At 34.7% G+C, this 25,774-nt stretch overlaps 1 protein-coding gene and 1 pseudogene across 3 annotated transcripts in view; one reads left to right on the top strand and one right to left on the bottom strand.

Annotated features, from left to right (window-relative positions):
- Positions 1-25,774, bottom strand: part of TMEM135 (transmembrane protein 135) — a 222,271-nt gene that overhangs the window by 139,973 nt on the left and 56,524 nt on the right. Inside the window, exon 5 of one of the 2 annotated variants that reach the window (XM_081064963.1) lies at positions 16,258-16,311. The exons of the other annotated variant lie outside the window; for it this stretch is intronic. Coding sequence (XP_080921089.1) covers positions 16,258-16,311 — 54 coding nt within the window. The remainder of the gene's footprint in view (positions 1-16,257; positions 16,312-25,774) is intronic. 2 annotated transcript variants of the gene reach the window in all.
- LOC308503915 (THAP domain-containing protein 5-like) lies at positions 10,816-11,437 on the top strand (annotated as a pseudogene). Its single transcript has one exon. The product of its transcript is annotated as a THAP domain-containing protein 5-like (transcript).

Raw genomic sequence — 25,774 nt, 5'->3', positions numbered from 1 at the left:
TGAATTTAGTTCAAATCATTTGAATGCCTTCAGTTTCCATTTGAATTTAGTTCAAATCAATTGAAATACTGACAGAAGATAAAGTAATTCTGTGGTATATTAAATAACACCCCAAAAGAGTGACTTTTTTCTATATCTTAATAATGAATAATCCTAAAATGAAGTTAACAATTCCATTTACAACAGAATCAAAAAAAATACGAATAAATTTAGCCAAGAATCAAAAGACTTGTTCACTGAAAACAACAAAATCAAAAAAAATACGAATAAATTTAACCAAGAATCAAAAGACTTGTTCACTGAAAACTACAAAACACTGTTGAAAAGATTAAAGAACACATAAATAATGGCAAGACATTCTGTGTTTATTAACTGGAAAACCTAATATTGCTAAGATGTCAATACCACCCAAAGTGATCCAAAGATTCAAAGGGACTCCCTATCAATACCAATGACGTTTTCCCAGAAATATGAAAATCCATCCTAAAATTCATATGCAACCCAAAAGATCTCAAATAGCCAAAACAATGCTGTAAAAGAGCAACAACGTTGGAGGAGTCACATTTTCTAATTTCAAAACTTACTACAAAGCCACAAGTAATCAAACAGTGTGGTACTGTCAAGTAGACCAGTGAAACAGAATAGAGAGCCCAAAGATGAACCCTTATATATATGGCCCACTCATATCTGATCAGGGTACATGCCCGTTTAATGGGGAAAGGACGGTCTTTTTAACAAATAGTACTGGAAAAATTGAATATGCACATACAAAAGTATGAAGCTGGATCTTTACCTTATACCTTACACAAAAACGAACTCAACAGGAATGAAAGCCCTAAATACAAGAGTTAAAACTGTAAAACTCTTAGAAGAAAACGGAAAAGAAAGCTTCATGAGTCGATGCCTGACACACATGTGCTTCCTGGTTCCTAGTGACTGTCTTCTTGTGTCCTCACATGGCAGCGAGCAAACAGAAGCAAGCTGTCTCTGTGCTCTTATAAGGGCACTAAAGTCCAACTCTTGGAGGCAGAGCCCTCGTGAACTCATCTAATCCTTGCAAAGGCCCCACTCCTAATACCATCACGTGGGGGGGTGTAAGGTTATGAAAGGAATTTGGGATGAACACAAACATTCAGTCCATAACAGGGGGGATTCCAGTCAGAAGTGGCAAGAAGTACAAAGCCAGTAGGTAGGAGGGTCATGCTTGCTACGTTCAAGGACAAGTAAGATGGCCAGTAAGGCTGGAAGAAAAAGACTACATGAAAGCATAGTTGGAAAGAAGAGAACGCAAGTTCCTCTGTTCCATATATGCTTTTTAGCTTTTTAACCTGGCATAAGAAGAATGTATCACCAACTTTCAATAACTGGAAACATAATCAAGGGATGCTCTACTAAACATACATTTTAAGAATTAGTATATGAACCAATCAATAAAAGAACTTTGAATTTAAAACTGAACGGATATCTAAAGAAATCCAAAGAGTAGCAGAGATGGAAAACTGGAGGAAACTATAAGGAAACTGATGTATGTGTACAAAATCGGTGTAATATTTAGCACTGCACATGTTAATTTAGATGTAAGGAAGTAAATAACAGAAAAAATAACAAACAGGTTTGTCAGTGGTTGCCTCTGGGTTGTGGCAATCAGACATTGGGAGTGTTAAAGAGTACTACTCTTTTTCTACTAGCTTTGCAGCATACTATCTGACTATTTAACCTACACATAAATTCTTGATCAACACATTTTTTAACTTTTAAAGAAGTACTCAATAGTGTCTAATTTTGCAAAGAGGTCAAACACTTTACAATTTTAATAAACTGGTGCATGTACACCTAAGAATATAGTTTAGGGCTGAGTAAGAGGATATAAAGTCAAACAGTGTAAGTAAACTCTCAAAAAGTTTGACAATAAAAGTAAGAAATGAGATGGAATTGGTGTCAGAAAGAGCAGAGTTGAGGGACAACTGATAACAGGATATTTTTGGGATAGAAGAGATTTAAAGAAGTTTTTCACGGCTAAGTAGAAGTCACAGGAAGGTGGCAGAACAGACACAGGAAGGTAAACGGATACTGACTGAAGGAGATTCCCCGTAGAAGATCGGATCAAGAGCACACACAGCAATCTGTTCACTATGTAAAAGGGAGAAAGGGCAAAGACCTGTATAAGCCAATGCTCTCCTTCTCCCTCTATCCCTTACCCCTCCCACTCCTCTTATCCCTTCCACCTCTCTCTCTCTCTCTCCCTCCCATTTCTAAATTAGAAGACAGGATAATCTTCTGAGAATGACCAAGATACTAATTAAGGACAGGGGTGAGAGTACGTACAACATGTAAAAGGAAAACATAAGGGAATGGAACACAGAACTGCCAAGCAGTATTGAAAGCCCAGCTAAGATTGAGAAACATAAATCTTTGTTATTGCAAATCCACATAGTTACAGGATCAGAAAGCTAGAGGAATTCGTGGTTTAGGAATTCTCAAGGAAAAATGATCAAGGCTAGAGAGAAGATATAAATCAAAAGGTAACCACTCCTTTTACTTCAACTTTATTGGTAAAATACAGCATGTAACAAATTTTGTCTAACATTTTTTTTAAATGAGGGGTATCAATCTTGCAAACATTCCTATACACACACACAAAGGTGGTGGACAGTTAGTGTCTAAATGATAAGCTAGAAAATAAAACTTTCAGGGCAAACACTGCTCAATTTTCTGACTGCAGCACAATATGAATATAATTCCAATCCATAATTTACTCAGAGAGAGTTAAAGTAAGTCATTAATAGTGTGTGTGGGTCAGGGGAAGGAGGGAGTTATTCACATATCTAAACAAAACTCAAATTATAAATGAATGGGGCTTTGCTATAACAGACTTTTACTAAAGCATGTAAAACTAGATGTTGAAAGAACCAGTTATTTTTATTGAAGTAGAAATTTTTATTGAAGGAAAATAATTTCTCACCAATGATGCACAATATTTTTTTTATTCTTAATGACATGGATATTAAATTACGTCTTCCATCTTCCTGTTTTCTTTTTAAATCTTATTTGATCCAGTGATGTGACTGTTAAAAGTGCTCATCTAAATCAGGTTCGTTACTGTGTATATATTTGAGGGGCAAAAAGGGAAAGGCACAGGCAGCAAGCACTTGGGATAAAGCATGCAACAACTAAACCCCATCAAATTACTTACTTTTTTGTGTCTCAAATACCCAAGGCAGTTTGAAGATCTAATTCTTTTTCTGTACTCTCTCCAGTAGAAGAATACCAAATTCAATCTTTTGTTTCCAACTAAATTGATTTATTTCGCCAGCTACTCCCACCTACATTTTTAGGGATGTCTCATTCTAATAGCACTCAGTCAATTCAGCTCAGCTCCCTTTGATTCTATAGGGAAGCACTGGACTGCACAATGTTCCTTTGACCTCTACTACAGAGATTGCTTTTAATTTACTTGTACCCAAACAATCACTAACAAGTGTCAAAAACAATGAGATAACAGGGCTCATTCTCAACACTTGTAAATTTAACACCAGCAAATTCCTGATTGAAATTTCCCTCTCCTTGAGTTTTGGTAACTAAAATGATTCATAGTAAAAACATTCATTAAACATTTTCTGTCAGTGCAGGGGGGGCCTTGTTGAAAATAGGCTGTCAAGAGAGACTGCTTTTAAGAAGAGTCTTAGATAAAAGACTTAGGAGATGTGAAATCTAGCTGTAACAAATGCCAAATTCTGGATTGGATCCTTGTATCTGTGCAAATCAAAAAAGATCTGAAAGGAAATAAAACAAGTTGATAACAGTAGTAATCAATGGGTATTTTTCTTTATTTTCTAATGACCTACAATGCACATGTATTGTTTGGTAATAATAAAAATAAAAGTAAAAAAAAAAAAGTAACAGTTTTTGTTACACTGAAAGATAAAACAGATTTAGGACAGAATTTTGGAACAATGTAAAATGTTACAATACAAGCTGTACTACCTTGAGTAGCTCCCAGAGTGAAAATAATCCAAACTCAATAAAAACTCATGCTCTTACAATCTAATACTTTTTAATTCATTAAACCAACACAAAATAAGTAAAATTAACAAGAACAAAAACATACTTAATATGCTTTTACCTTGAAAAGCAGTATGATTATAATAACTTTAAAGCATCATATTATAGAAAGTCTTCAATGTGTTCATTTAACATACAGTTTATAATTATGATACAAATGTGGTTTTATTTAGCAAAATTTTATTTCCTATTAGTCAAGCAATAGAGTCCCAGTTATCCTATTTCCACTATTTACAACTTTAGTCAGGTCACTGAAACTCTTTAAGCTCTGACCTCCTCTGTAAAAAGGTGACAGCTAATATCAACCTGTCTTCTTATGGTGGTAAATGCAGGTGTTAAATGTGAAGGGCTCTGAAAAGAGCTAGATGAATGTAAAATAATGAATCCAAGGTTTAGTTTAAAACAGCACTTCTTGAGATGAAAAGATGTTTAAGAAATACTAATTTTGATTTTTCAAATGTAAAAATAAGGAATGGACTAATGAAAGGCCAATAATGAATGAGCCTTAATGAAAGCAGTGAGTAAGAAAAACAAAAATCTACCACAGTCACAGCACTTAACCACTGCTTTATGACTATCTCTATATTGTTCCAGTTCATCAGCTAAACAATGAAGTCCTGGAGAGCATGAATTAATGTTTTATTTATGTATTCCCAGCACCTTGAGCAATATAAAACAATAGAGCACAAAGATTAAGAAAGCAGGTTTTAGAAACAGACCTTTTGAACTTACAAATTGAAATTCAAGTTCTATCTTTGCCATTTGTTAAGATGTCTAAACTCAGCCACGCAACTTCACTTCTTTGAGCTCAACATCTTCATGAACAAAATAAGGATAACATCACATAACTCAAAGAAAATTATAAATTTTCTTTGCTTGAAAAATGGTAATTTTATTACTATTAATATCTCAAGGAAAATACAGAATTCCAATTATACCTTAAAATTAGTTATCAGACTGCAATTAAAAATCCAACTAAAATGGTATCAGATGGCAATTAAAAATGTGCCATATAAAACAGTCAATTACAGTTAGCACATTATGCTACATGGCCATTTATTTATGCTAAAATTGTTGACAAGTCAATCAGAAAAATAGAAAACAACGTAATTTCAAGAAGATTAATTTAGCAAAAGTCCTCAGAAATCATTGCAAAATTCACTCCCCAGCTGTTTATCCTGGCCATAGAAGAAAATTTTAAATACTGAGTCTTTTAAGCACCATCTACTTTCCTCATGATAATAAGTATACAAAATAAAAAATAGGAAAACTGAGCATTAACTATTTGTCTTTCACAAAAGAATCAGTGCATGATACAAAGGTAATAAAATACCTCCAAAATACACAAATTCATTAGCATAGCAGCCAAGATATTTGTAATGTCGCCAAACCATTATCACTCTCTTTCTCTAAACAGCTGCTTATAGCCCAACCCCTTTCAACCTTACTAATTCTAATTCATAACTTCAGGCTCCATGCATTGCAGCAGCTGCAGCACAGAGAACAAACCTCTTAGAGAAACTCTTTCTAGCCAGAAAACAGGGGAAAGGGGCCCAAGTGGGCAAGAGAATGTGTAGAGAATTAATCCCTGGCTCTTGGGAGGGTTTTCCATCTCCGTTTTCTCTTGACTCTGCCCCAAGAATAGGCCCCAGTTATAAGGTGAAGCAGCAGCAGCAGCAACACAGGTAGATAAAATTGGAAAAGAAATTCTGTTTTTCTGGCCAAAGGTATATGGAAAGAAGACCTCAGTAGTCCAAAGAAGAAAAAAAGAATCTCCATTATTTTTTTCAGTCTCTTTTCTATAGCTATTTTGTCCCAGGAGCAGGCTCTGTATAGTGTCTGCAACTGTGACAACAGTGCAGGCAGCTAAATGAAACTCCAAGAGAAACCCCATCTTTCTGGACAGGAAAAGGACCAGGACCAGGAAAAGGAAGCTCAGTGAGGCAAAGAGTATTGGGATAATCCCAAAAAAGACAAGCTAGAAAAGGGGATTCCCCTAACTAAATCTGTGTTTGAACTGGCGCAAGTACAGGTCTCATCCCTAATTAGCACAGGCACAGAACAGACCCAAACAGCAAAGCAAAGGCTTTGAGACCAAAACTGCAGTTAAAACTACCACCCAAGTCCTAGAATGACCCATGAGTGGCACCCAGATGGGACAAACTCAAAGTAGCAAAGGAAAGGCACTGAATACAGAACAGACATTGGAACTACTGCCCCCTGAAGACGAGACAGAACTTGCAGGCTGAACCTAACAAGGTGACTGCTTACTACCACTACCACTACCACTACTACTACCACTACCACTACTAAAAAAAATCAACACTCTCCAAAGAATTTCAACATGACCCAGACTATCACAACATGACATTTAAATATCCAGGATCAATCCAAAAGCATTCATCCTGCAAATAACAAAAAAATTTGTGACCATTTCTCAAAGGAAAGACTATCAGAAGTTGAAATTACCAGGCAAAACATGTAAAGAAGTTATTATGACTGTGTCCTGTGAAGTAAAGTTAAACACGCTACCATTAATGGAAAGAGAGTTCTCAACAGAGAAATAAAAACTATAAAAAACTGAAAATTTTTGAACTGAAAAATACAACATCTAAAATAAAAACAGTCAATGGATAGGGACTTAACATCAGAATGGAGATAAAAGGGGAAAGAATCAGTGAACTTAGAGATAAATCAATAGAAATTATCCATTGTAGACAGAGAGAAAAAAGATTGGGGGAAAAAATGAACAGAGCCCCACAGACTCATGTGGGAGAACAGCAAAAGATCTAGCATTTGTATTATCAGATGTCCAGAATGCGGAAAATAGATTGCTATAGAGGAAATATTTGAAGAAATAATGGCTGAATACTTCCCAAATCAGATTCAAGAAGCTCAGTGAAGCCCAAGTAAGATATGCTCAAAGAAAACCATACATAGATAGATCATGAACACAATGTTGAAGTCCAAATACAAAGAAAAAAATCTTGAAAGTACCCAAAAAAATGAATACATATTACACACAGTGTAACAACTATTAGAATGATTATGGATTTACCATCAGAAACCATGGAAATTAGGAGAACATCTTTAAATTTTGAAACATAAAAACTATAAACCCAGGATTCCACATCCAGCAAAAGTATCCTTCAGGATTCAAGACCAAATGAAGATATTGTCATGGAAAGAGAGTAAGAGAATCTGTCACCAGCAGAACTGCTCTAGAGGAAATGATAAAGACACTTGCATAGGTTGAAAAGAAAGAATCCTAGAGGGAAACTTGAAACTTCAGGAAAGAAAGAAAAGCAAAAGAAATGGTAAAAATTTGAGTAAATGAAAAAGACTGTATTTCTTTTGTAAGATATTTAAAATATGTATGATTACCCAATATATCATAACATTGTTTAATGAAGTTTTCAATGTGTGTAGATATAACATACGTGACAACTATCACATAAGTGGGGAGATTAAAGAGGCCTATATGATTGTAAGCCTTCCACATTTTACTATTAGTAGTAAATATGATATTAATTCTAAGTAGACTATTAAAGATTAAGAATGTATATTATAATCATTAAAGGAACCACTAAGAAAATAGCACATACAGATACAGCCAAAGAGCCAAGATAAATTTAAATGGAACACTAAAAAACTATTCATAACCCAAGGAATGCAAGAAAAGAGGAACAAAGTACAAAACAGGTAACAAACAGAAAACAATTAAGATAGTGCACGTATTTCAAACAATATAAGTAATTACATTAAATGTAAATGATCTAAATCAATGGTCAGAAAACATTATTGCAAAGAGTCAAATAATAAATATTTTAGGCTTTTCATGCAATACAGTATCTATTACACCTACTCAACTTTGCCAGTATAGCATAAAAGCAACTATAGACAATACACAATGAATGGACATGGACGCAAAAAAACCTCATTCATAAAAACAGCAGGCTGTAGTTTGCTGATCCCAGGCTTAAACGTATCAATTAAAAGACAAAGACTGGGACGTCATAAAAATGGCAGCGTGAGGTGAGCCTCTGGAAAACTCCCCTTGAATTTACAACAAACTGAACAACTGTAACTCCACAAAGGACTCCCTGCACAGCAGATAGGCAAGACGAAGAGGCCCACTACTGAATTCACATAAAGGTGGGCGAATCGCGCGAGCGGGGGAGGAGGGAAGGGAGAAGTGCGGGGACGGAGCCGTGCGGGCACAGGACGCAGACCTAGCTCAGTGCTCCTAGCTCGCTGCATCCCGGAACTACCGCAACTGCGGGAGAGGGAAGGACTCGGACTGCTAGGGCTCCGCTTATGGACCACAGGGCTGAGGGGGCAGCATATAACACAGCTGAACCCAACGCTCACGGCAGAGACCTCGGATCAAAGACTGAGGGAAGAAGGCTGGAAACGGTGGGTTTAAGCCCTCACTGCCAAGCAGAGAATGGAAGCCTTAGGCACGGAGACTAGCCGTCCCCTCCTTACCCTCCCAGAGCTCGCCCTGCCCCACCTGCCCAGTGCTAGAAGCAAAACAGTAGCAGTGTCAGATCAAAAGAACAGAATATTTGCTGTTCTGAGAACTGTGGACCACAGACACAGATTCGCAGCCCAACTAGTTCCGGCAAAGGGGAGGGAGCTGTGGAAGCAGGACCAGCTGTGTCGCCACTATTGCTCTGGGCCACCTCTCACAACTCACCCCGCCCCTGGCCCCACCTATCTGGGCGGATCCCTGCAGGAGTAAACAGAACTGCTGAAACATATGGGCTCTGAATCTGGTGCAGAAAGAGCACTGGAACTTCAAAAGCTCTCCGCATCCCCACAGGGATGTGGCGCCCTATGACCCAGGCGAACTGTTAACAAAGGACAAGCCCATCTTCCAGGGAATCCCCCTATTGTGTGAGAAGCTGGAATAGTGCAGAGAAAACATAGCACTACTGTGTGAGAGAGGGGGAAAAAAGGCTAAAGTCAGAAATAAAATAAAACATTCTACCAACAAGTATTGGAAAACAAAAGAAAGACCTCTTCCTATCAACCTGTTGCAGAAACTACTTCTGCAGATGTCTAGGAAGAGAAATAATAAATCAGTAATTGCCATAAATAACCAAGGCAACAAGACAGCTCAGAAAGAAAGTGAAAAGTCTCCAGAAAAGGAACTTAAAGATATAGAAATATGGGACTTAAATGACAGAGAATTCAAGATTGCAGTTCTGAAAAAACTCAACGAGATGCAAGAAAACACAGAAAGGCAATTTAATGAACTCAGAAACGCAATCAAAGAACAACATGAGCATTTTACGAAAGAGATTGAAATTTAAAAAAAAAAAAATGGAATTTCTGGAGATTAAGAACTCAATAGAAGAAATTAAGAATGAAATAACCAGCTTAGATAGTAGAGTTGACCAGATGGAGGAAAGAATCAGTGACATCAAAGATAGAAACCTGGAAATTCCACAGATGGAAGAAGAAAGAGACTTGAGACTTAAAAGAAATGGAAGAACTCTACAGGAAATTTCTGACTCCATCAGAAAGAGGAATATAAGAATAATGGGCATACCAGAAGGAGAAGAAAGAGAGAAGGGAACAGAGAATATATTCAAACAAATTGTTGATGAGAACTTCCTAAACTTGTGGACAGAAATGGATCCTCGAATCCAAGAAGCAAATAGAACACCTAATTACCTCAATCCCAACAGGCCTTCTCCAAGGCACATTGTACTGAAGCTGTCTAAAATCAACGACAAAGAAAGAATCCTCAAGGCAGCCAGGGAAAAGAAGACGGTAACCTACAAAGGAAAGCCCATTAGATTATCATCAGATTTTTCAGCAGAAACTATACAAGCCAGGAGGGAGTGGAACCAAACATTCAAACTATTGAAAGAGAGAAATTATGAGCCAAGAATAATATATCGAGCAAAGACATGCTTTAAATATGAAGGAGGAACAAAGACCTTTCCAGACATACAGAAGCTGAGGGAATTTTCTAATACACGACCTGCACTACAAGAAATTCTAAAGGAGGCTATTCGACCACCACCAACAGGGACAATTTGTGGCAACACAAAAAGGGGAAGAGTAGAGGCCTGAACCGGAATATGGAAATGAAGAACGTAAGCGTACTGAAGAAGATGGAATACTCTAAATATCAAACTTTCTTTTACATAAACTTAAGGGTAACCACTCAAAAAAAATCCAGAACTGAAATATATACTGTAATAAAAGAAGAAACAGAGGGAAACATCATAGAATACCACCACACAAAAATAATAGACAACAATAAAAAGCCAAAGAAACAATGGAGACACAGCCTTACCAGAAAACTAAAGGGAGAATGACAGGAAATCCTCACGTATCAATAATCACCCTAAATGTAAATGGACTGAACTCACCAATAAAAAGGCACAGAGTAGCAGACTGGATCAAAAAACTAAACCCAACCATATGCTGTCTCCAAGAGACACATCTCAGCTACAAGGACAAGCATAGACTCAAAGTGAAAGGGTGGAAATTGACATTCCAAGCAAATGGTACCCAGAGAAAATCAGGTGTAGCCATAATGATATCAGATGAAACAGACTTCAGGGTGAAAAAGATAATAAGAGACAAAGATGGACATTTCAGAGTGGCCACGTCTTTGCTTCCGGTCCTTCCCCACGCAGGTGCGCTGCTGCAGGGGAGCCTGGACTTGCGGCCCCGCCTCAGCGAGTGGGGTACCCCTCGTTGGCCTGGGTCTCCCAGGGCGACACCAGGGAGATGCCTCGCTATTGCGCAGCGATTTGCTTTAAAAACCGCCGGAGACCGAACAATAAAGACCGGAAGCTGAGTTTTTACCCATTTCCTCTACATGACAAAGACTTGAAAAATGGGTAAAGAATATGAAACGAGATTCATGGATTCCCAGTAAATACCAGTTCCTATGTAGTGACCATTTTACTCCTGACTCTCTTGACATCAGATGGGGTATTCGATATTTGAAGCAAAATGCAATTCCAACAATATTTTCTTTGCCTGAAGACCATCAGAAAATTCCAAAGCTACAATTAATTCTTTTATACGTGCCCCAAAAGAAACTGTGGAAATGCAACACATAGACATTGAAGACCCCTTCTGGAAGGGTGTGGACTATGACACAGAAGTTCTGCAAATTGAACATTCTTACCGTAGGCAAGACATAAATAAGGAACATCTTTGGCAGAAAGTCTCTAAACTGCATTCAAAGATAACTCTTCTTGAGCTACAAGACCAGCAAACTCTAGGGAGATTGAAGTCTTTGGAAGCGCTTATAAGGCAGCTGAAACAGGAAAACTGGCTCTCGGAAGAAAATGTCCAGATTATAGAAAACCATTTCACAACATATGAAGTTACTATGATATAGAGTTCCTAACGCTGTGACTTTTATATAAGCATTTTGCAGCCAAAGCAAATTACATGAAAAGTGAACTTTTTCCTGTATAAAATTCTCCTTTAATGGAAGCTACGAAAGTCCTCTAGTGTTAGGACCTGCATCCTGTTCTTGTCCTGGTCATTTTTTAGAAAACCTAGAATGTTCTTGGGCTGTAAAGAAAAAGTTTTGTTGCTGGGTAATTTTCTAAGTTAAAGTTAAAATACAGTGAGTAAATAGTATGTTAAGTCATAAAATAAGAGAATACAGGTACGGCAAACAGAGCAAGGCTCGAGAACAGTCCTAGTTCTGCCATTGGCATATGGTTTGGGCACGTTGCTTATCTGGATAAGCAACGTGCAACATGCCCAAATCTCTAAATGTAGTATGCTAAATTTAGACTTGCTAAATCTCTAAATGTAGTATGTTTCTTTATAGTTCCTTCCTTTTACAGTCAGATATTTTTACTAGAACAACTTTTTTATAAGGTAATCTATGCTTGTGTAATACTGGATGTTGGCTAGAATTTGATATTAACTATTGGATTATCCTCGATATTTACTGAATTCTGTGTTCTTGCCCTTTTGGCTATAGTTATCCATAATAATAAAGGAAAAGACTCCTTTAATAATTTTATTCCAGTTGAGCTAAAATAAGGAATCACCACACAGTAGCCCTGTTCTTAGGAAAGGTACTTTAAACTTAAAAGAATATGTTACTTTCGTACCTAATACGTGGCTGACCATTATAATACATAGTTGTTTAAGCTTCTTAACATCCTGTATTTAAGATTCTAATTTATAAACCAAAAATTTTAATGAGGTTAATTTTTTAAATATAACTTTATTTTGGAAATCACACTTTGTATCTATTTAAGATGTGTAGCTTTTTAAAATGTGCCACTTTAAAATCCAGAATGATAGACTAATACTTAATACTGTACATTCCCACTTACGTATAGTTTATTAAAATTTATAAGCAAAAAATAGATATGTACTGATGAACTTATGGAGACATGTAAAAAAGAAAAGTGATAAGTGATGTAAATAAAAAATACTGCTTATATCCATATGAACTTAACAAAAGGAAACAGAAAAGCAAAAACTTAGCATGAACAAGAGAAACGTGAAAAATCAATGATCCCTTAAAATTGTCAATTAATATAATTAAATATGTTTCTGTTTATGGTGGTGGCCAAGTTCCTATCAGTCTGATTCTTAGTTTTATCTTTTTATATAAAGAATACTATTACTTATCTTGCGAGATGGACTGAGAATTCTGTAAGGTAACAAACATGTTTTTGGTCCTGGAAAATAGGAGCTCAATAAATATTTGTTGACTAAACAACAAGGAGTATATTAATTGTTTTGTAAATGCATGGTGATTATTTTTTATTATTATTGCACTTAGTTTTTTCAGACTAGTAAAGTTAATTGGCATTGTATGGGTACGTGTCAGCTAATTACAAAAACTTGATTAGAGGTGTTGTTATTGTGAGAGGGGGGACCTTAACATTTTTATGTAAATTATGTACATATGATTGGTAAATTTAATGTTATTTCTAAGTATTCCCATGTATTATTTTGCTAATAGTTCTTTAAACTAAATAATATAGATCAAAATAGCATTTATAAGTGATTATAAAATGTTACAACTCAGTTTTTAATTGTATACCTTGTAGTTATTTTCTATTTGTTTAAAGTTATTTAACTAGCTTCATTCCTTTAAACTTAATAAATTATAAGTATTAAAAAATATATATGGACATTTCATAACGGTAAAGGGTACTATACAACAAGAAGACATAACAGTTATCAATATTTATGTCCCCAATCAGGGAGCACCAAAATATACCAAGTAACTACTAACAGAACCAAAGGGAAAATTGACCAAAACACAATTATACTAGGGGACTTAAATACATCATTGACAGCTATGGGTATATCATCCAAACAAAAAATAAATAAGGAAATAGCAGCACTAAATGACACACTACATGAAATGGACATAATTGACATATATAGAGCACTTCATCCTAAAACATCAGACTATACATTTTTTTCGAGTGTACATGGAACATTCTCAAGGATAGACCATATATTGGGACATAAAATCAGCCTCAGCAAATTTAAGAAGACTGAAATCATACCAAGCACATTCTCTGATCACAAGGCTTTAAAATTGGATATCAACTGCAAAAAGAAAGCAGGAAAAAACACAAATACCTGGAGATTAAACAACATACTTTTAAAGAACAACTAGGTCAAAGAAGAAATTAGACATCAAAAGATACATAGAAACAAATGACAATGAAACTACATCCTACCAAAATTTTGGGGATGCAGTGAAAGCAGTTTTAAGAGGGAAATTTATCTCATTATAGGCCTATCTCAAGAAACAAGAAAAATCCCAAATAAATAACCTCATGTTACACCTTAAAGAACTAGAAAAAGAAGAACAAGTGAAACCCAAGGTCAGCAGAAGAAAGGAAACAACAAAAATCAGAGCAGAACTAAATGAAATAGAAAACAAAAAAAGACAATAGAAAAAATTTATGTGACAAAGAGCTGGTTCTTTGAAAAGATTAACAAAATTGACAAACCCTTGGTTAGACTCACTAAGATTAAAGGACAGAAGACACTAATTAACAAAATCGGAAATGAAAAAAGGGAAGTTATCACAGATACCACAGAAATACAAAGGATCATGCAAGAATACTATGAAGGACTATATGCCACCAAATTCAATAACCTAGAAGAAATGGACAAGTTCTTAGAAACATATAGCCTTCCAAGGATGAACCATGAAGAACTGGAAAATCTAAACAGGCCAATCACCAGTAATGAAATTGAATCAGTCATCAAAAACCTTCCCAAAATCAAAAGTCCGGAACCAGATGGCTTCACTACTGAATTCGACCAAACCTTCAAAGAGGATCTAATACCAATCCTGCTCAAACTCTTCCAAAAAATTGAAGAAGAGACAGTACCCCCTAACTCATTTTATGAGGCCAACATTACCCTGATACCAAAACCTGGTAAGGAAAACACAAAAAAAGAAAACTACAGACCAATATCTCTAATGAATACTGATGCAAAAATCCTAAACAAAATTCTAGCAAATCAAATACAACAATGCATTAAAAAGATTATTCATCACAACCAAGTGGGGTTCATCTCCGGGGCGCAAGGATGGTTCAACATCCGCAAATCCATCAATGTGATACATCACATAAACAAAATAAAGGACAAAAATCTTATGATTATATCAATTGATGCAGAAAAAGCATTTGACAAGATACAACATCCATTTATGATTAAAACACTCAATAAAATAGGTATAGAAGGAAAATACCTTAACATAATAAAGGCCATATATGACAAGCCCTCAGCTAATCTCATAATTAATGGTGAAAAACTGAAGCCCTTTGCTCTACGTTCAGGAACACAACAGGGCTGTCCCCTATCACCTCTGCTTTTCAACATAGTGTTGTAAGTCCTTGCCAGAGCAATCAGGCAAGAGAAAGAAATAAAAGGCATCCAAATTGGGAATGAAGAAGTTAAATTATCACTCTTTGCAGATGACATGATGCTATATATAAAAAACTCTAAAGACTCCACCAAAAAGCTGCTAGAAACAATCAACGAATGCAGTAAAGTTGCTGGCTACAAAATCAACCTACAAAAGTCCATTGCATTCCTATATACTAACAATGAAATCTCAGAAAAAGAAATACAAAAAACAATTCCCTTTGCAATTGCAGCAAAAAGAATAAAACACCTAGGAATAAACTTAACCAAGGATGTGAAGAATTTACATGCTGAAAACTATAAGACATTTTTGAAAGAAATTGAAGAAGACACAAAGAAATGGAAAGACATTCCGTGCTCATGGATTGGAAGAATCAACATAGTTAAAATGGCCATATTACCCAAAGCAATATACAGATTTAATGCAATCCCCATTAAAATCCCAATGGCATTTTTTAAAGAAATAGAACAAAAAATCATCAGATTTCTTTGGAACCACAAAAGACCCCGAATAGCCAAAGCAATAAGAAAAAAGAACAATGCTGGAGGTATCACACGGCCTGACTTTAGCTTGTACTACAGGGCTACAATAATCAAAACAGCATGGTATTGGCAGAAAAACAGACACATAGACCAATGGAATAGAATTGAGAACCCAGAAATAAAACCACATAAATATGGACAGATAATTTTTGACAAAGAAGCTAAAAACATACAATGGAGGAAAGACAGCCTCTTCATTAAATGGTGCTGGGAGAACTGGATAGCCACGTGCAGAAGAATGAAACTGGACTGCTATTTGTCACCATGTACCAAAATTAATTCAAAATGGATCAAAGACTTAAGCATAAGACCTGACACAATAAACTGCATAGAAGAAGACATAGGTACTAAACTTATGGACCTTGGGTTCAAAGAGCATTTTATGAATTTGACTCCAAAGGCAATGGAAGTAAAAGCTAAAATAAACGAATGGGATTATATGAAACTTAAAAGCTTCTGCACAGCAAAAGAAACTATCAACAAAATAAAGAGGCAACCAACTGAATGGGAAAAGATTTTTGCAAACAGTGCATCTGATAAGGGGCTAACATCCAAAATATACAAGGAACTCATGAAGCTCAACAACAAAAAAACAAACAACCAAAGTGAAAAATGCACAGAGGACCTGAAGAGACATTTCTCCAAAGAGGACATACAAATGGCAAATAGACATATGAAAAAATGCTCAACATCACTAATCATCAGAGAAATGCAAATAAAAACCAGGAGACATCAACTCACCCCAGTTGGAATGGCTATCATCAACAAGACAAATAGTAACAAGTGTTGGAGAGGCTGTGGAGAAAAAGGAACCCTCATACACTGTTGGTGGGAATGCAGACTGGTGCAGCCACTATGGAAGGCAGTGTGGAGGTTCCTCAAAAAATTAAAAATAGAATTACCATATGACCCAGCAATCCCTCTCCTGGGAATCTACCCAAAAAATCTGAAAACATTTATCCATAAAGACACGTGTGCTCCAATGTTCATTGCAGCTTTATTTAAGGTGGCCAAAGCACGGAAACAACCAAAATGTCCTTCAATAGATGAATGGATAATGAAGTTGTGGTATATATACACAATGGAAACTATCTGGCTGTAAGAAAAGATGATACAGGAACATTCGTGACAACATGGATGGATCTTGAGATTATAATGCTAATGGAAATAAATCAGACCGAAAAAGCAGAGAACCATATGATTTCACTGATTTGTGGTATATAAACCAAAAACAACAAAAGAACAAGACAAACAAAAGAGAAACAAAACCTCACAGACACAGCCAATAGTTTAGTGGTTATCAGAGGGTAAGGGGAAGGGGGGTGACAGATGAGGGTAAAGGGGATCAAATATATGGTGATGGAAGGAGAACTGACTCTGGGTGGTGAATACACAATGGGATTTATAGATGATGTAATACAGAATTGTTCACCTGAAATCTATGTAACTTTACTAACAATTGTCACCGCAGTAGACTTTAATTAAAAAATCTTGTACATATAATTGCGAAAAAAAACGACAAAGACTGTCGGATTATATTAAAAAACAACTTTAGGATTCAATTCCGAATTCTTCTATTGAGCTCTCTGTAGATTCAAGGTAAAGAATAAATGTCCCTCCTAAATATAAATATTTCTACAATAGCATTAACTTTAAGTGTATTTTGTTTTCTGCACTGCATTTTCTTTTGAAACAGAGAAAAGGTTTTATTTGCATTCACTGCATTCTAGTGATCTCAATAAATACTTGGGAATATTAGATGGCATGGGCACATTTGGGATCTACTTTCTAGCAAAGATGTAGTCCCACTGTCCCCAACAAATGTATAATCTAATAGAAAACTCAAAAAATACATAAAGAACTTAATGCATCTCTATGTTATGCTTATAATTTAATTTTCAAATTATAACAATATCATCTGACAATTACAGAGACAATTGAAGGACACTTGGTAGAATTTGTGACTCAAAGACAGTTTTTCGGAGAGAGAAAATATTAGGGTTAGAGAGGTAGAATTCCAATGTTTACTTCAAACTAGAAAGTTGAAGGTAACACTTTCCTTATCACAAAAGAAAAACTGACACTTGGATTAATCCCACATGCTACAAAAGCTGTTTACATTGCCAAACATTCATCATAAAAGGAATAGATTTCATTAAAGCGGGGATCATCAAAATATTGTCTGTAGGCCAAATCCTGGCATTTTTCTAGAGATTGCCAATCTGACTATAAAATTTATATAGAAATGCAAACACACACTCACACACACAGCACAGCTAAAACAATTTTTAAAAAGAACAAAGTTGACACTCCTATCCTATGGGATTTGAAGACTTATTATAAGCCATCAGCAATCAATACAATGTGGTATTTGCATAAGGTAACAATCCAGAAACAGATCCACACTGTATGTTCAGTTGATTTTCTACAAATGTACAAGGTACTGGAGAAAAAATAGTCTTTTCAAGCAATGGAGCTGAAACAACTGAATTTCCAAACAGAAATATATGAACTTCGACTCATTCCTCACTCCATATACAAAAACTAACTCAAAATGGAACACAGACTTAAATGTTGAAACTCAAACCATAAAACTACCTGAAGAAAACACTAGAAAGAAACATTTTATAGTTTTTAGTTAGACAAAGATATGTTATATAGGGGGAAAAAGAAAAAAGCATTAAAGAAAATATTAATATGGCAGATTGTACTATCAAAGATGTCCACACCAATATATATCCTATCCCACATGTACTTCTTAAAATGTGACATTGATTCTCCTTCAAATGTCATTTGTTCTCTCCCCTTGAACCTGGAACCTTTAAAACTTTCTTTGTAATTTAAACGTAATGAAGTAAAAGTGATGCTGATTTTAAGGCTAAGTCATAAAAGGCAAAATGGCTTCTGCTCAGCGTTCTCACCTTCTTTGGACATGCGCCTTTGGAGCCCTGAGCCACCACGTAACAAATCTAACTACCTTGAAGCCAGTATGCTAGAGAAACTACATAGAAATAGGGAGAGGTGCCCCAGCTATTCCAACATACATCTATTCTAGCACTCCAAACCAGATGCCATGCATGTGAAATGAGTCTACAAAAGATTCCAGTCCTTAATTTCCAAGCTGCACCAGCCAAAGTCAAATAGAGTAGTAATGGTCTCTTCCGGGCAAGCCCTTCCCGGACTGCAGATTCATGAAAAGTAAATACTACTTCTATTTTTAGACACTAAATTTTGAGTGTTTTCTTACACAGCGTCAGATAACTATACATTGATAAAAAGGGCTTCATCAAAATTAAAAGCCTTTTGAAAGACTCAACTGAGAAAATGAAACAGCATGCCAGACTCACAGAAAATATCTGCAAATATATATCTGACAAAGCACTTGCATTTAGAATATGTAAATAACTTACAATTCAAAAATAAGACATACAATTAAATAAAATCAGAAAAAGATTTCAACAGACATTCCATGAAAAAGAAAGACAGATACATACAGATACGTATACGTATAGACACACATATGTGTCTATACGTACACACACATATATAAATGAACAAAAAGTCAATGAAAAAATGTTCAACGTCATTAACCTTTAAGAAAGTGCAAATTAAAACCACAATGAGACACCACTACACATGCACCGGAATGGCTAAAAGTAAAAAGAATGACAATACCCAGTGAATATGACAATGACAATTATATAAAATGACAATACCAAGTGAGAACACAGAGCTCCTAGAACTCGCACATTTCTGGTGGGAATACGAAATGGTACAGTCACTTTGGAAAAGATGTGGGCAGTTTCCTATAAAGTTAAACATAAACATACCATTAAGACCCAGCAATTCTATCCCTAGGTATCTACCTAAGAGAAATGAAAACATATGTCCATTTGTAGGAATTGTAGAAAAGCCAAAATTATAGTGACAAACAGTAGATTAGTGATTGCTTGAGGCCTGGGACAGGGGGGAGGAAACTGACTGCAAAAGAGAAAGAGGGACGTTTTAGGGAAGAGAGAAATATTCTATATCTTGATTGTGGTTATAGTCACATGACTATAAACATCTGTCAAAACTCATCAAACTGTATACTTAAAACAGGTGATGTTCATTAAATATAAATAAAGCTGTCTTTACATATCCTAATAAATTGTAAAAGGTTTTCAACTTTCTTCTTTTCTTGTGCCCTCTTTTCTCTCTTCTTTTCAAACTGCCATGTGGACTTGTTCCTAACAAATTAATAACAACTGAAAATTATTATTATGAAGCCGACACAACTTCTGAATAAAAAAATGTTTTAGAATGCCCTTCAACTGCAAACGTCACAGATAAAACACAGTTTTGTATTGCTATGTGCCATATTAGTTAGTAACTTAAAACCGATATGTAAAAATGCTTTGTAAACTATAAAAATTTAAATATTACTAATGCAATTTTGATCTTACTTTCAAAATTCAAATTAAAATAAAAAATTCTGTGTAAAAAGAAAGCAAGCTGTGTTTAAAAAAGAATGTACACCTGTCCCCCTCCCCAAAGCAGTTCTCAACTAATTAGTAAATTCCCACCAATCATTAGGAAAAATCTGGCTACTACCCTAACAGAAACTTCTTTAGGAAGGAAAGACATGTATATTTATATGTCACCTTAAATTCATATTAACTGGAGGCAGAGGGAGAGAATGACCAAAGCAGAGGAAAATTAGCAATGATACTAAAGCCAACAATAAATGCAAGAGATAAATAATCTAGAACAGATTAAGTCAAATAGAGTCTGCATGTCACATGCATAGGAGGACTTAGAGATCCAAAAAGAATAAACTGTTATGAAAACTTTGCATTCCATGCAAAACTCTACACAGGTCACCACTTAAGAACCATTGCTCTCCTATACACTTAACTTGATAATTAAGAAAAACAAGTACTATATATAAAAACTGACCAACCATTCTTGTACACCAATCTTGTGCCTGAGTTTCCATCCACCCATCAGCCAAAGCAGAAACTTGAATCATCCCTGAATCTTTCTTTTCTCAATAATGGATAATACTTACTATAAGTAATATTTATTATACTATTATACTTATATATATATTGTATATACTTATACTTACAATATGATATTATAATAACTATTTATTCATCTAAAATTCTCACTAGACTGTAAGCTGTATTTCACTCAACATTATACTCCTAGCACTTAATACCTGAGAAACAATAAATGTTGAATGAATGCAAGAATTAAGAGCTCATGAATAAGGAGCTGTTTGGAATACTTCAACTAAGCACTTATTTATTGATAGTTTTGGGGTATGTGCTTTACCAAGGCGTGAACAAATATGTCACAAAGTGTATTATAACAATTTCAAATGCAGAAAGTATAATTCATTACCCTTCATGTTAATGAAATTGACTTGATCTTTTTAGAGATCACAAATGTCAAGATCTGTTTTCTTTCAGAACACAGGAAATATGTGTGCATTATATAGAGAGACAATGGACCTCATCAGTGGTTTTAAAGCTATGAAGAATGTTACTTCTGTTTATAGATGTGGGTTGGTAAGTTATCCAGGAATTTAAACAATAAGCAGATGGATTCTTTTCAAATTGACAGCAGTCATCTGGCTCTAAAGAAGAATATTTTTGTAAATATATGTTCTGTCATGTTCTATCCAATGTAACAGGATGAAATAGCATACTGTCTTATGTTCTAATTTTCCTCTTTGAACATAATAAAACTTAAGAAAATCATTGGGTTATTTTCCCCACAATGTTATCTTCTTGCACTAAGGTTCAAAACAAACTAAGAAAGGATAATAACAAACAAACAAAAACACAAATGTTGAGATTTAGTTAGGCTTCACTTGTGTTTCAAAACAAAATAATAGAGTTGATGACTCTTCCTTTCAGCTGAGTTTTCTCAACCATTAAACAGTGATAATATCAAATATTATAATAATTGAGGCTGTTTAACTTCAAATTCAAAAGTGGTGAACAAAGAATTATATCTAATTTGACCTTTCACTTAGTTAGTATATAAAGTATTTTTTTAAGTAGGATTAGCGTATGTAATAAACAATTGTTAGATGACTACACAATATCCCTCTCCCCTTCCTTCACTTCCTTTCTCTAGTCTAACAAAACGCTGATTTGGTTAAAGTAATCCACCTTCTTTTACAAGGCTATGGCTTAACTAAATTAATAATATTAATCCCATTCCACTTGTCAGTGATTTTTTTCTAGATATAGGATTATGATACCAGAGATAAAGGAGGACATTTCATAATAATAAAAGGGTCCATTCATCAAAAGGAGGGGAAAATAATTTATGAATCTAAAAACGGAGATTCAAAACATGACTCAAAAACTAATGCAACTACATGGATAAATAAGACAAATCTACAACTATAATCAGAGATTCAATACCACTCTACAGTAACTGATGGAAAAGTACAGAGAAGGTCAATAAAGATATGACCCTAGCTTTTTGGCCTCTGTGCGCGACTTGGCTCAGTCCAGTTCAAGATGCTGACAAACTTCAGGGCTGGTGCTTGAAAGAAGCTTTTCACATAAATAAGGTGTATCTGAACATGTGATGACTGATAATACACAAAGAAGTTTTTGCTTTCTTTCTCCCTTTCATGGTAACAGGAGTAAATTTTGAGAAGGTGCCAAATGTCTATAAGAACTTATATCTGCCCCATAGGAAATTTCCATAGAATACAATTCGATTATTCAAAGGATTTTTTCTACCATCTCGCTCCAGCCTGCAGCTTGACACAGTAACTAGACTAGCTATTCTACAACTATCTTAAGACAACTTTGTCAACTGTGCTTTAATTTACAAAGACTATTTTAAAATTCCAGTCTTTTGACTGTTCTAAAAATTATATGTTCCAAAGTATCCTTTTAAAAACTAGGTTTTATATCCTTCAGATTTTTCCATAATAAATCATTTTAATGATTAAATTTGACCCTTTTGACAAAACCAATCGATGGAGTCCTAAGGAGAGGAGTTGGTTGCAAAGGGGCATGAGGGAGTTTTGAGGAAGTTTTACATCCTGACTATGGTGGTAAATTGCATTGGTCAAATTTGGAGTGAGTTTTACTGAATGTAAATTATGCTTCAATAAACATGACTTTTAAAACTTAAAAAAATATATATATATGATCCTAGAAGAACACTACTAATCAACTTGACCTAATTGATCTTTATAGAGCACTACACTAAACAAAAGCAGAATAAACATTCTTTTCAGATCCATACAAAACATTTCTCAAGAGAGACTATAATCCGGGGGGAAAGGAGACATAAACTACCATTATTAGGTAGTTTCACTATTAGGTAATATCACTAAAAATTCTTCAGAAATTAAAAGAATAATCAGGGAATATATGAACAATTTTATGCCAATTAACTTGACAATTTAAATAAAATGGGCAAACTGGAAGACACAAAAAGAAATACATCAGTTGATGAGCACACAATGGAGTATACAGATGTATTATAAAGTTGTACACCTGAAATTTACATAATGTTATTAACCAATTTCATCCCAATAAACTGAATTTTTAAAAATGGGTGGATGGATGGATGGAAGGAATAAAGGAGGGAGGGAGGGAGGAAAAGAAGGAGGGAAGGAAAGAAAGAAAGCCTAAATAGCCCTATGTCTATATAAAAAAAACATTTGAAATAGTAGTTAAGCATCTTCCCACAAAGAAAAGTCCCAGTCCAGATGACTTCACTGGTAAATTCTTACATTTAAGGAAGAAATAATTCTAATTCTATACAAACTTTTCCAGAAACTTGAAAAGAAAGGAATTTGACTTATTCTAAGAGGGCAGTGTTACCCTGACAGCAAAACTAGATAAAAACATTATAAGAAAACTACAGACCAATATCCCACATTAACACAGATATAAATATGCTTAAAATTTGAACAGACTGAATACAACAACATACAAAAAGAACAATACATCAAATGGAGTTTATTCCAGGATGCAAGATTAATTTAACATTCAGACATCAAACAATGTAATTCACCCTGCTAAACTAAATAAGCAAACCACATGATCAACTCTATAGGTATGAAAAAAACACTTGACATAATCTAACATCTATTCCTGATTATAAAAACTAGGAATACAAGGGAGCTTTCTCAGTGAGAAACGGGCATCTACAAAAAAATCTATAGCTAACATATTTAAGGACAAAAAAAAATTGAATATTTTTCCCCTAAGATCAGGAACAAAGAAAGATGTCAGCTAAATTTGTATTCAATATTATGATGGAAGTTCTTTGAAGTGCAATAATACAAGGAAAAGAAGAAAAGCACTCAGATTAGAAAGGAAGAAATAAAACGGTCTCTTTTTTTCAGATAACATTCTAATAACAGCTTAAAAAAAAAATCAATAAACAACAACTTTTCCATTCTAGAAAAGGCAAAACTAAAGACAGTTAAAAGACCAGTGGTTGCCAAGGACGGATGAATAGGTAGCAAACAGAGGACTTTTGGGGCAGTGAAGCTATTCCATAAGATATTGTAATGGTAGATACATGGCATTAGGCATTTGTCCAAATCCACAAAGAGTATACCATAATATAAACTATGGATGTTAGTTAATAATGATGTATCAATATAGGTTCATCAAATAACAATAATAATTGTAATAAATGCGCCACACTAATGCAAGATGTTAATAATACGAGAAAGGGGAAGGGGAGAATATCAGAACTATCTATACTTTCAGCTCAATTTTTCTATAAAGCTACATCTGCTCTGAAAATGAAATCTAATCTATACAACCTAAAAACAAAAAAGACAATGAAAGTTCACATACCAAGGTAAAAAATAAAATAAAAAAACCAACTCTAACAAAACACATGAATTCGAAATAGCACCTGTTATACAACCTATTATACAACCAAATTAATTTAATAAATACAAAAAAATGGGTGAAGTTAGATGACTCTAACAATATGCATTTAACTCATTTAAAACATGTAACAGCTACTCATTTCATGAGTAGCTAATAATGAGTCACTAATAATGATTGTAATATCCAAAAACACAGTCTAATCTTTACAGACCATGAAAAAGAGAGCAAGGAAAGAAGAGGGCAAACAGAAGGAGGAACTGTAATATTGAAGATCATTCCTTTTCTATGATGTCAGAATTTTAGTCATTATTTACAAAATATCAACAGAACATTACTTTCAAGGAGTTATGTCCTAACTTCTATTCATCCAGGTCCTCCCAGAAAAATAGAAATAGGAAATGTATGTCCTTCACCCCATCACTATCATCGTTATCATGGTATTTACTGACAAGCATGAAAGCAAAAGGCCTATGATCCAAAGATGGCAGAGTACAAGGATCTGAATAGCCTGAGTTCTTGATAGTATCCCTGAATCCTAGAACTGCTGCTCTCAAAACTCCTTGTAACTTACTTTAAAAAGCAAATGTACTTATGCTTTGTCACTGGTAGTTGAGTATCCAGCTACTTGCATCCAAATGAATCTATAACTCCAGTGAAGAACTTGCCTCAGAATTTGTTAAAATAAAAACTTTACCTTGGAGTAGAACTCCACATTTATTCGTCATTCCTAAATATTCTGGATTCTAGATGTCTGGATAATTATGAACTAGTTTCCTAAATATTTATATTTTATTAATTCAGGGCTCATTTTGTCCAAAAAAAAAAAAAGAATGTAAACAGTTTTATATTATTTGACAAAAAGAGTAAGGAACATATATCTACAAAAATAAACTCTGCTGATAATACAAACCTTGCTATTCCTTTCAACTATACCATAGCACTAATAAGTTCTTTTTTTTTTTTAAGGAAAGCAGAGCTTATAAATTACAAAATCAGAAAGTAAAAAGATGCAAAAGCCCCAGATATTCGCAATGCTAAGCTATAATTCTAAGAAAAATAAATTTAAAGATGTTTAATTTCCAAAGAGAGAACAGCATGGGCATTTGGAAGAAATAATTCATTGAAGTTTCTTAGAACCAACTTGAGGCTTCTGTGTCACCTAGTATTCCAGAATATGAATATAGAATTTACTTATCTATTCAACTGATGGATCCTTGAGTTGAACTGAATTTTTATAATTATGAACATACTCCTCTAAACATTCTTACTGGTTTCTCGGTACAGGTACACTCAGGTAATATTTTCTCTAGTAATACTTAAAGAATGGACTGATGAATTGTAGGATGTACGTAGTTCAACTTATTGAAAAGTACCAAGTTGTT

Source organism: Rhinolophus hipposideros, assembly GCF_964194185.1.
Source record: "Rhinolophus hipposideros genome assembly, chromosome: 10".
Lineage (NCBI taxonomy): Eukaryota > Metazoa > Chordata > Mammalia > Chiroptera > Rhinolophidae > Rhinolophus > Rhinolophus hipposideros.
Note: the sequence above shows the minus strand (reverse complement) of the source record. Positions and strands in the feature narration are given on the sequence as shown.